This window comes from Zea mays, chromosome 1 (genome assembly GCF_902167145.1).
Source record: "Zea mays cultivar B73 chromosome 1, Zm-B73-REFERENCE-NAM-5.0, whole genome shotgun sequence".
Lineage (NCBI taxonomy): Eukaryota > Viridiplantae > Streptophyta > Magnoliopsida > Poales > Poaceae > Zea > Zea mays.
In genome coordinates, this window is record NC_050096.1 from 206,921,174 (window position 1) to 206,934,329 (window position 13,156).

General features: G+C 43.5%; 1 protein-coding gene across 1 annotated transcript; it reads right to left on the reverse strand.

The window, feature by feature from the left end:
• Positions 1 to 7,432: 7,432 nt before the first annotated feature.
• Positions 7,433 to 9,506, reverse strand: pht7 (phosphate transporter protein7). Its single transcript, NM_001112347.2, has one exon. The coding sequence runs from the start codon at positions 9,427 to 9,429 to the stop codon at positions 7,798 to 7,800; it is 1,632 nt and encodes a 543-aa protein (NP_001105817.2). The 5' UTR covers positions 9,430 to 9,506; the 3' UTR covers positions 7,433 to 7,797.
• Positions 9,507 to 13,156: the final 3,650 nt, after the last annotated feature.

Here is a 13,156-nt window from a genome sequence, read left to right on the forward strand (position 1 = left end):
TGCTTTCATTTGCACAAAAGCATTGTATCCAATACCACTCTTGTTGTTTTTCATGACAATGTTCATGAGCAATTCATTTTGGAGGTATTGGTCCTTGTTGAACTTTTGCACACTTGTTGCAAGATGTTCATTTTCACTCTTAAGTTTCTTGACCTCATTTTAAGCCATTCATTATCCACTGCCAACTCATTGTTGAAATCATTGTTCTCAATAGCAACCTTTCCTCTAGTAGTTGCATCAGTCAAGTATCTCTTCAATTTTTGGTTGTCTAAAGTCAAGACTTCAACTTTTTCGGTCAATTCATCATGTAGACTAGTTTGCTCTCCTTGACTCAAATCATCACATGAGGTTGCTACATCAATCTTAACAATAGGGTTAATAGCCTCATGTGTATTGCAAGATAAAAGTTCATTTTTAACAAGAAGATTATCATGATCAAATTTAATCTTAGTATAGTCTTCCTTGATTTTCACTAGTCTATCTTTCAACTCCCTATTAGCTTTATTTAACTTGTCACATTTATCCTTAGCATCTTTTAGGGAGGTTGTGAGCTCATTTACAGTGGATGACATAGTTTTGTTCTCTTCTTTCATTTTATCACTAGCTTTCATAACTATGTCATATTTGGCATTCAAAGATTCATTTTCATTTTTCAATTTATCACATTTAGCTTTTGACTTCCTAATGATTTGAGTGTATTCTTCAAGCAAGTCAGCTAGTTCATCATAGGAAGGTGAAGCAAATTCCTCATCACTATCACTATCACTATCATCAGTTATATCAATATCATTTTGTACCTTCCGTTCACCTCTAGCCATGAGGCATAGGTGAGAAGTCGATGATGGCGATGGTGGTGGTGAAGAGAAGTCCCCGGCGATGGTGGCAACTTTTTCATCATTCTCATCTTCACTTGAAGAAGATCCACTTGATGACACAATGTCAGTGAGCCAGTTACCAACAATATATGCCTTTCCATTTTTCTTTTTGTGGAACCTCTTGTGCTTCCCATCCTTCCTTTTGAAGAATCTCTTTTCCTTTTTCTCATCATCGCTGTCATCTTCTTTCTTGCCCTTGAACTTGTTCTTCTTGGGCTTGTTACGTTGATGAGCAAGATGACCAAGCTCTCCACAGTTGTAGCAATCCATCTCAGAAATGGGCTTTCTTTTGCTGGAAAAGAATTTCTTCTTTCTTGAATCAATTTTGATGCCTTGTCTGTTGAGCTTTTTTAACATCTTGGTGGTCTTCCTCACCATTAAGGCAATGTTAGTATCAAGGTCATCATCACTTGATGATTCTTCCTCAATTTATACTTTAGCTTTTCCTTTTCTTTCTTGATTTGCTTTGAGAGCCAAATCCTTTCTCTTGGAAGATGACTCTTCCTTGTCATTGATGTTCATGTACATCTCATGAGCATTGATCTTTCCCAATATCTGTATAGGTGTGGTAACTGAAAGATCCATTTGATGCAGTACAGTGACAATGTGTCCATATTTGTCAATTGGGAGGACACTGAGAATCTTCCTCACAACATCCGCTTGTGAAATTTGTGTAAGCCCCAATCCATTTACTTCCTCTACAAGAATATTGAGACGTGAGTACATAGCATTGACATTTTCATTAGCAAGCATTTCAAAAGAATTTAACTTTCTCATAGCAATGTGATATCTCTCCTCACGCTCACTTCTAGTTCCTTCATGTAGAGCAAAAATGTCCATCCACAAATCATGAGCATTTTTATGATTTCTAACTCTATTAAACACATCTTTGCAAAGGCCTCTAAAAAGGGTGTTTTTGGCCTCAGCATTCCATTTCTCATAATTAAACTCATCACCTACAAGATTTGTGGGATTTCTAGGTTCGAGAATCCTTGTGTGGCGGCTTTGTAGACACCAATGTCTATAGCCTCTAAATATGCTTCCATACGAATTTTCCAATATGGAAAATCGTCACCATAAAAAATGGGAGGAGGTCTATCCCCACCGGACATCGTTACTCTAGCGGTTAAGTTAATCTAAGAGCAACAAGGCTCTGATACCAATTGAAAGGATCGCGATGCCCAAGAGGGGGGATTGAGCTTTTCTAAAAATCAACACTAATTAAAACCTAAGCAAGAGCTAAGCAAGAGCCCAACTTCACCCCAACAACTAGCACTAAGATAATAATACTAGAAATACAACAATGCTAAGACAATACTTCAAATACTTGCTAAACAAATACACAATCTAAAATGCTTGAATTAAGTGCAGAATGTAAAGCAAGGTTTAGAAGACTCCTCCAATTTTTCCCGAGGTATCGAAGAGTCGGCACTCTCCACTAGTCCTCGTTGGAGCACCCGCGCAAGGGTATCACTCCCCCTTGGTCCTCGCAAGAACCAAGTGCTCACTACAAGATGGTCCTTTGCCACTCCGGCGCGGTGGATCCCTCACGACCGCTTACAAACTTGAGTCGGGTCACCAACAAGATCTCCACGGTGATCACCGAGCTCCCAACGCCACCAAGCCATCTAGGTGATGTCGATCACCAAGAGTAATAAGCCATAGACTTTCGCTTGACCAAGAGAAGCCTAATGCAAGTGGTGTGTGCTCTAGGTGGCTCTCACTAGCGCTAATGAGGACCAAATGCGGGATTAAGATTCTCTAATCTCCTCACTAGGCTTTTGGTGCTTGCAATGCTCTACCAATGTGCTGGAATTAATGTGGGCAGCAAGACATTGAATATGGTGGGTGGAGGGGGTATAAATAGCCCTTAACCACCAACTAGCCGTTACATGCATTGTTCTGCGCATGGACGCATCGGACAGTCCGGTGCGCCACCGGTGCGCCAACGGTCGACTCCAACGGCTAGTTCTGACAGCTAGCCGTTGGGCAGATGGCACACCGGACAGTGAACAGTCATTGTCCGGTGCACACCAGACAGTCCGGTGCACTGTCCGGTGCGCTGTCCGGTGCGCCACTAAAATTCCACTCAGGAACCTGGCGCTCTTGGGTTTCTGCATGGGGAAACTCTTCCCCTGGGCCAACTTGGCCCCACCTGGCAGAGGGTACACCGGACAGTCCGGTGCCCCAAGGCTAGAAACCCTATTTTCTGTTTTATGTTGTTTTCAAATCGTTTTCATTCTAACTTGTGAGTGTGTTCTAGAGTGTCACCTAGCACTATATGTGAGTGTGAATATGCACCAACACTACACTAGAACTCTCTTGGTCAAACTACTCATCGACAACCCCTCTTTATAGTACGACTTAAACAGAATAAAAGACCTAACTAAATCACGAGTGTCCACAACTCCTTGACACTCGGACTATGTAGTCCTTCACTTTTTGTTTCATCGTTTTAGCAGTCGCTTCGAGTTCTTATCTCCAGGATTGTTTTCACCGTTGTAGTACTTCTACCTGTAATGCGACCTAACTTACCATTTATCTCTGCAAAACACACGTTAGTCACATATAACATTATGTTGTCATTAATCACTAAAACCAACCAGGGGCCTAGATGCTTTCAACGACAACCAACAAGTCAAAAACCTAGAAAGGAGTGTATCAGCACCAAAGCAACAACACTTTCAAGCTATAGTCAGATATGTGGTGTTATAGGTTGGCTAAATACAATGTACAATAAAGTACTTGAACCACATTAGTCACAGAAACGAGTTGAGAAATTCTTGAATGGCGGTACCGTGCTAGCCTTTGGCTAGACCGTGCTAGAGACGCGAGTTTGGACACAAACGAAGGATACAGACACCATAATGCCTCCAATGGTTCCTACGTCTTCTGTTGTTCATGATGTAATAAATGTTTTAGAAGACCAATAACACATGGTCGCGTGAAACAAATCAGTTAACATGTGAAATCACTCCTTTGTAAGCTACCTATTGCAAGTGTTTTATCTATTCTGTGGTCTAAAAGTACTCCAATGAGTGTATACATTAGAGGAAACAAAAAATTGGAGGACCAAGTCTATAACCAAGCAGTAAATGGAGTTCATGTCACTTCAGCTTCATAAGAGAAGTTAGGATAAAACACTCTTTGAAGAGGCATCCTAACTCCATTTAATGTGTTTGACCACAACTTAGAAAGATTATAATAAGCTAACCTTTCCAATGGATCCAGCCTCACCATCAAACTTGTCTGGAGCATGATGTTATGACCAAACCAATATGACATTAACAATCTATCTAACTTCAAGTAAATTATTGTTGATTGTTGTGCCAACATAATTTTGACCTTGGGCTTTGTTACCACGACCACCCCAATCTACATTCTAACTCCTTATCTTCCATTCCTCTCACATATTAATGGGAGACACTTCTCTTGTATGTCTGGACAATGGTTGAAAATGAAATAGATGCTATAAGCATGGCCTAGGGTATTCTAGTTGTGCAATAGAATTGGATTCAAGTTTGTGCATCTTGTCCCGTTGTTCTTACAAGCTCTTTGTAGTTGCAGCAAGGATTGTATTCCGCTTGACTTGACGAAGTGGAAAACATAAGGCTGGGCAGACTCGATGTTGTAGGTTGTTGCATCTCACAACAGCTGACTGCAACTGATTTGTCCTATCTTGCGAGTATCTTAGATCTTATGTTGTGTTGGTCGGGTGCACACTCATATCAAGGAAGTTTGATTCTATCAAACAAAACAACACACAACTCATTATTAGCATGCTTATCACTTGTCATACCTTTAGCAAACTTAAAATAATATGCATGCAAATTATCTTCAACTTTTATGAGGATTCATGTCATTAATAGAAGTAAAATAAGAAACACACATAACAATATATATGATCCAACCAACTATTTGGATGTGGTTGTAATCAATCCCTCACTCTCAACTTGTTCAAACAAACTCTTACAAGTTCTTACCAAAAGATAAATAGGAGGCGACGACAACCAACAAACCAGAAACATAAAAAGGAGTGTATCAGCACCGAAGCAACAACACTTGTCAAGCTATAGTCGGATATGTGGTGTTATAAAATATATGATAGAACATCACATGTATATGATATAAATATTATAAAGTAAATCATAAAACATCACATGTATATCACCTACACAAGAAAAATATATCATACATCATATGTATATTACATGAACATCACAAATATATACATCATAGAATATCACATGTATACCACATAAATATCATAGAACATAACATATATACTGCATAAACATCACAAAGTACGGCATATAATATCATTGTATACTATGTGTACATCACAGGTATCCTAAGTAAGCATCATAAAATGCATCATAGCACATTACGTGCATACCATATGAACATCGTAACATCTCATGGAATATAGAAAATAAAAAAATTAAAACATGAAAACACAAAATAATTTATTATATTAGGGAGGAAAAGGGAAAGCCACAAAATCTATATAATAAAAAAGAGAAAGAAAAAAGAAAGAAAATGTAAAAGAATAGCACACAATAAAATAAAATGATTAATTATAGTCAAATCAGAAACGAAAGATAAAAATATAAAAATGAAAAGAACAATAAAACAACATAAACAAATACGATATACTATAACATAAATTGAAGCACGAAGTTAAAAAGATAAATAAAAGAGAAGAATAATAAAAATGAAAAAAAAAACATCAGACATGTACATGTTCAGAATGGACACAGAATACAGTACATCATTATTATTGGGACACCGGAAGAAAACAATAAAAAGCCCATAATAAAGAATTACTAGATGCTAGCATAGTCACGCAGAAGCTGGTGCTCGTGGGGCGAGTGGTTCTCGTCCGGCCGATAGGAAACGGCAAGATTTCCGAGTAGAAGCAGCAGCAGCAACTTCCTTGGGTGCAGAAAAAAGCGGCCGGTCGACGAAGAATGCTTCCGCAGCATGGCATATTCCGGAGGAGCAAGGATGATACCCCTTGCAAAGCATGCACGCACGCACGCGCATCCATCCATCTTTTTTGCGTCGAGCAGTAAGCAGAAGCACAAGCACGGCAAAGTCGTCGTCCTAAAGGGCACCACCGCACATCTCACGCACGCAGCTGGGACTTTGCATCTTTGGCAGGCAGCCGCAGCAGCACAATTTTGATGGTTCAGCTTGTGCCAGCTGGGCTTTTGCGATCAAGATCTATTTATTATTCGACCCGTCCAATTTTCCCCTTTAATTTGGTCGCCTATGATCTGCAGTGCAAACTCATAGTCCCTTTCCCTTCGTTCTAAAATAAGGATGTGTTTTGTTTGGCTTTTGACTTTGGTTTTTGTCTCGTAAAATTTAAAAGCCAAGCCAAAGAGGTAGATCCAGGAAACAGTTTTTTAAAGCCGACTTTATCGTTACCATCACTAGATCTGCTTTTAGTGGATTTCGGATGTAACTGGGAAAACATATATCGAAGAATTTTTAACGGCTTTTAGTGGTTTCCACCAAACGTTTTAGCTTTTTAAAACCTCATAGCTCACAACAGTTTTTTTCACAACTCACAGCCCACGTTATTTTTTCACAGTCACAGTTCAACTAAACAGACCCTAAGTACAATTCTCGTATCTTAAGGAGTCAAACGGTGTTATGTTTAAAGAGCTAGATTTATATAAAAAATAATATTAACATTTCTATCTCTAATTAGTTTTGCTATAAAACCAATATAATTACTCTAACAAAGTTTATTTAGTATACAATACATTGGTGTATATTTTTTATATATTTGATTAACCTTGAGATGAGTCAATTTCTTGGCATGTCAGATGTGCACTTATTTATCTGGGAAGGAGGGAGCTGTGCTCAGGGGCGAAGCTATAGTCATTTTAGGTGGTGCAGCTACACCCCTTAAAAAATGCAAAACTAGTTATAATACATAATTTTTCACCTTATATATACCCGATGATGTCTATATATACATTCACAAGGCAATTGCATCCTCTTTAATTTCACTCTAGCTTCGCTGTGATTGCTAATGCTTTCAACAGATCTACCGATGTTTACTGCCATGCCGACCTCTCAAACAAAACCGCATGAAAATGGCAGGCAGAAACGATAGATACGAGTAAGGGGTGTAATTGACTCTAAATTTTACGATATATAATTTAAGGATTGGATCAAATTAGAATTAAGATATATTTTTTATTTATTTTGAACTATAATTAATTAAGAGCGTGAATAAATTATGAATTTTTGTTTTGGATCATGATCAGATTTTCAGACGAAGCTGTTAGTATCTGAACGATCATGAACTAGGAGTTGAGACGACGATGCCGTGAGGAGCATGCAACGCGTCACCACTGTACGCACGCTCATGCACGGGCTGGCATCGGCGAGCATCCTGTGATCTCGACTCGACACGTCCCCCCATGTGATGAACTGCCAAGAGATTAATAATTTTGAGAACGAACCATGCATGCATAAAATATCAACAAAACCTGTACTTTTGAATGCGTTTCCCACATATATACGTGCAGCACTGAACATTTGAACGAAAACAACAGTACTTGATTGATCTAATAAAGCAGCATGACGCGCTTGGTACAACATCCAGGAGAGCACGTCTATATCCGACGGTGACCTCCGGTTATTTAGGAGCACGTCTCTGATCCCATCAGATCGATCGCGCAAGTTCAACTGAACATGCACACAAGCACCAGACAGAAAGGAAACAATGACGTAACGGAAGGCGACGGCTGTGCCTCGACAAACAACCTCGACCAGATCGAAGGAGAACAGTGCGTGTACCCTACCGTGCAACAGCCACACACACGACACGTTACGTTACGTACGTACTTGTTCCTTATATAACATTTGCATGCATGCATGCAGATGCATCTACTACGGCTACTTACACGGGCACTGTGCGGTTGTTGTAGTTCGGCGTGGCGGCGGCGGCGGCCGCCTCGTCGTTCTCGCCGGACATCTCCTCCAGGGATTTGCCCTTGGACTCCGGCACCAGGAACGTGAATGCCAGGCCCAGCAGGTTGCAGCCGGCGAGGAGGAACAGCGAGTTGCGCACGCCGATGCCCGCGGGGTACCCGTGGTCCGTCTTGGCCGGGTCCCGGTTCTGCGCCAGGTACAGGAACCCGAAGGAGCCGACGATGGCGCCCAGCTTCCCCGACGCCGCCGAGATGCCGTGGCACGTCGACCGCAGCCTGGCCGGGAAGATCTCAGCGGGCACGATGAACGTGGTCGCGTTGGGCCCGAAGTTGGCGAAGAAGAAGGTGAGGCCGTACATGACGATGAAGCCGATGTGGTGCCCCGGCGTCGTCCAGTGCTCGTACGGCACGGCCAGCCCCAGCATGAACACCGTCATCATCAGGAACCCCGTCACCTGGATCGCGAACCGCCCCAACACGTCGATCAGCGCCACCGTGAACCAGTAGCCGGGCACCGTGCCGCACAGCGCGATCAGGGACTGCGCCCGCGCGATGCTGAACAGCTCCTCCAGCGCGTTCATCGTCGCCGCCTTGGGGATCCACCCCACCGCGCTGAAGATGTCCTTCTGGAACAGGTTCTGCGAGTAGAAGGCGATGTCCAGCAGGAACCACGTCGAGGACGTGCCCAGGAGGTGCAGCCCGTGCCGGCGGAGGAACTCCCCGGAGAAGAGCCCAAAGGACGCCGACGCCGGCGCAGGCGCAGTCGCAGCCGCAGCCGCGGCGTCCTCCTCGGGGGCGCCGGCTGAGATCTCCACCTGCAGCACCTTGGACATGTCAGCCGCGGCCTGCTTGGCGTTCTTGGCCACCAGCGCCGTGTACCGCGCCGTCTCGGGCATCTTGGTGCGCCAGTAGTAGGTGAGCGCCGCGGGCATCGCGCCCAGCATCAGGATGATCCGCCACACGAAGTCGGCCTGCGGCGGCGTGGAACCGGCGGGGTCGACGGCGTAGGCCGGGGCGGGGAACCTGGCCTTGAACGACGCGGACACGACGATGGCCACGAGGCCGCCGGCCATGATGCCGAAGCCCTGCATCGCGAACACCGCGGCGATGAACGCGCCGCGCGTCTTCTTGTTGGCGTACTCGGACATGATGGTCGCCGACAGCGGGTAGTCGCCGCCGATGCCGAACCCGAGCCAGAAGCGGAAGAAGCACAGCGTCGCCATGACGGACGCCGGGGTGTGGCCGAACGAGAGCCCCGACGCGACGGAACAGAGGACCATGAGCATGAGCGTCATGCCATAGACCTTCTTGCGCCCGAGCTTGTCGCCCAGCCAGCCGAAGAAGAGCTGCCCTGACAGCGTGCCCACGAAGGCCACGCCGTTGACGGACGCGGACACGTGCGGCGGGAGGGTGCCGGGCGTCGCGGACCCCTCCACGGTGTAGTAGATGCGGCCGAGGAGCTTAGTCACGAGGGAGATGCAGAAGAGGTCGTAGGCGTCGGTGAAGAACCCCATGCCGGCGACCACGATGGCGGTGAAGTGGTACCATTGCGTCTTCGCGGTGTCGAGCGCGGTGAGCACCTCAAGGTCCCCGGCGGCCATTGCCGCCCCGCCTCAACCTGTCTCGTCCGGCGGCGGCGGCTACGGCTTCAATGCTTGGGTGGTCTATCTTGGTCTTGGGGCAGCGAGGGATGAGGACGGCCGCTATTTATAAGCGGCGGAGAAGGATCTTCTTCCCAACGCGCCCGAATATTCGGCGCGGCCTCCCCAAGTGCCCATTGCCGTTTGACCGTCGAACGCATTGGTGGTCTGTGGGGCCCACGCCACGGACACCCTGTTGACTGTTGCTTCCTCGTTGCTTGGCAGGCTTTTGGGTGGGTCAAATCTCAGATGAGCTGTTTACACACGCTCTTTTTGATGCTTGCCAAAAGCACGATTATGTGCCATTGATGAAGGTTAAATCAAAGAAGTAGTAACACACACATGTATATACAACTACTAAAAACAAAATTCTCCGTCCTAAAACAATTACCGCTACGTTATTATTCATATAATCATATCGGTCAAAGCTTTTCAAATTTAACTAAATGTATAGAAAATATTAACAATATTTGTATCTCTAAATAAATCTATTATAAAAATAGATTCAAATGTTTATCCAATGATATTAATTATACCTATAATTATTAATATTATTTGTATATATTTGATAAGTAAAAAACATTAAACTTCTTAAAAACGATAACTCCAACTACTTCACCTATATTTTAGAGCTATTTTCACCCAGGGCGCGAGTCGCGGCATGCGCCAAGCGCCGCTTGTTCCTGCGACCTTTCCTCGTTCCTTTCCGTCTAGATCGGATCTAATTTTAAGCAAAATATAATTTTATTATTATTTGGCTATAGAAAAAATTATAAATCATCTCTTGTAAGTTATCCTTTTATTAATCGTACAAGTTGGTATATAGTAATATTATTTTCTGAAATTTGGATACCTAAAATATAGCAACGCATATATAGACCATATATAAAATCATTATGTTTTAATTATAAAATATTTTGAATTTTCTAGATACGTTTTTTACTGTGTCTATATAAATAGTCAATATCTAGACGTATAGAATAATAGGAAAAAACTATACATCTTAATAAAAAGCTTAAATATCTTGTAATTCAAAATAGAAGAAGTACCTCTTTAATTAGTTGTGGTTGTTAGCATATAGATAGATTCGTTAGGCACTACCGGAATCCGACTTTTAGTTGAGTGCTCGCCGCTTTGACAAATGTTTTTTGTCGGGTATTCGGCAAAAAAGTTTTTGCCGAGTGCCGCACTCGATAAAGACCTACTCTTGGTAACGAGCGCGTTTACCGAGAGCATGACGCTCGGCACAGAAATACACTCGATAAAGAAATTTTTGCCGAGTGCCAAACACTCGGCAAACAGCGGTTCTCGGCAAAGGGTCGTCAGCAGCCGTCTATAGCTGACGGCCGTTATCTTTGCCGAGCGCCGAGAGTTGGCACTCGGCAAAGAAGTTTCTTTGCCGAGTGTCTCTCCGTAGACACTCGGCAAAGTATATTTTTTTAGTTTTTTTTCTTTTCCCAACCAAACTTTTTATGGTATGTTCCTACACTATGTAGACTTACATGTACCATTTTGGCATAATTATAAAAGTGTTTTCTATAACTATTAGATTTAGTTCGTTTAATGGAATTTTCTCGAATAATTCAGATTTGAACTGCAAGTCACTCAAAACATGGAAAACCGTACATGCAAAAATGATATATATGTTATTTAACACAAGTACGACCGAATTCAGGAACAGACCGAAATCTTCAAAAACCATGCTCACGAATCATGACCGTGAACTTGCCATCAAGTTGTTTAAAAAATGTAAAACACAAACAAAGTCAGAAAATCATGAAACTTGTCCACATGTCATGATATCATATGTAGAAGTTGTGATAAAAAATTGAGAATGCTCCGAGAAAGTTGTGATGCACTATATGTAGAAACCTAAGTGACCTACACATGAAATCATAGAGTTTCAATGTAGACCGGCTAGGTTTCTACACATACTGACTCACAATTTTCTCGAAACATAACAACGCATCTATAGAAACGCATATATAGCAACGCATGTATAGACCATATATAAAATCATTATGTTTTAATTATAAATATTTCGAATTTTCTAGATATGGTTTTTACTGTGTCTATATAAATAGCCAATATCTAGACGTATAGAATAATTGGAAAAAACTATACATCTTAATAAAAAACTAAAATATCTTGTAAATTCACAATAGAAGAAGTACCTCTTTAGTTAGTTGTGGTAGTTAGCAGAGATAGATTCGTTAGGGTAAGAGGATAAGGTGTTGTTATATTTTAGGTGCCTGGATTTTTAGGTGATAAGTAATGTTATACAACTAATTAGTATAATAAAAAAGAGAGCTAGCAAGAGACATATAAATTTTCAGTTGGATTAACGTGAACTTGACCCAATTAATACTCAATAATTGTCAATGCTAATTGCCTACTTTAATGCTATGGTGTACTGATAATTTAGCACCATATTAGAAGTTCAAGTGACAAATCAATCAACTTAAATAGGTGGATCATTGATGCATCTATTGAGAAGTTGAGAAAAGGATGAAGGAATATCAAACGCGCTGTTGACGCCTTTTTGGAGCGCCAAACACTCAACAAGAACCGTGGCGGTACCTTCTGCACAGGGGCGGACGGTCCGCGCGCAGGGGCCGGACGGTCCGCGACCTGGTGCGAGGCGCGGTGGTGCTCTCTGCGCAAGGGCGGACTGTCCGCGGCCTGGGGCCGGACGGTCCGCGGCCTGGTGCGCGTCTAGGGCTCCTGCCTGACGGCCGGACGGTCCGCGCCCTGGGGCCGGACGGTCCGCGCGTACGCAGGGACGGCGGAAGATCGCCGACGGCGCCTGGATCTCGCTCCCGGGAGGGACCCCGTCGGGGAGTAGAGATCCTAGGTGGTGTCTAGGCTCGGGTAGACCGACCTAGACTCCTCTAATCGACGTAGAGTCGAGGAGAGGCGGAGAATTTGGGGATTGAGAGGCTAAACCTAAACTATACTAGAACTACTCCTAGGATAAAATGCGAATAAAAGTTGTATTGATTCGATTGTTGATTATTACAAATCGGCCGTAGACCTCTCTTTATATAGAGGAGGGGGGCTGGACCCTTTACACGACTGGATTCCGTGTTAATTCCGCAAATCTAGCCAACAAACATAGCACAAAACTCGGAACCCTAAACTGCTCTGCGCATGCGCGGACCGTCCGGCCCACAGGCGCGGACTGTCCGGACCGCGGACCGTCCGGCCTCAGGGCCGGACCGTCCGGCCGCTCAATACGGCGCTCAACATATGCCCCCCTGCCTTTTGGTGGAGCTGAGCAAACCAAAAGCAACTAACTCGATGTGATTACATCGGTTTTCTTAGGCATCCTGCCACATACTAGGATGGTACTGTTTGAGGAAACGCCCATTCAAAGCCTTAGGCAAGTCCTTGCCTTGTAATGTTTGCAGCAAATAGGCGTTGCCAGACATCACCTGTTTTACTTTATAAGGGCCTTCCCAGCTTGGTGACCATTTCCCGAACTTCCGGTCTTTACTCCTTAGAGGCAGAATGGTCTTCCACACCAGGTCCCCTACTTGAAATGATTTTGCTTTGACCTTCTTGTTGTAGGCCCTGGCTACCATGATCTTGTCTTTCTCTATTGCTCCCAAAGCTATTATCCTCTTGTCGGTCACCTCATCAATATTATCCATCATTGAATTATAATAATCAGTAGCATTTAAATCAT

Bases quoted from the DNA above. Each gene is read 5' to 3' on its own strand.
- pht7 (NM_001112347.2), bottom strand. From the start codon at position 9,429: ATGGCCGCCGGGGACCTTGAGGTGCTCACCGCGCTCGACACCGCGAAG.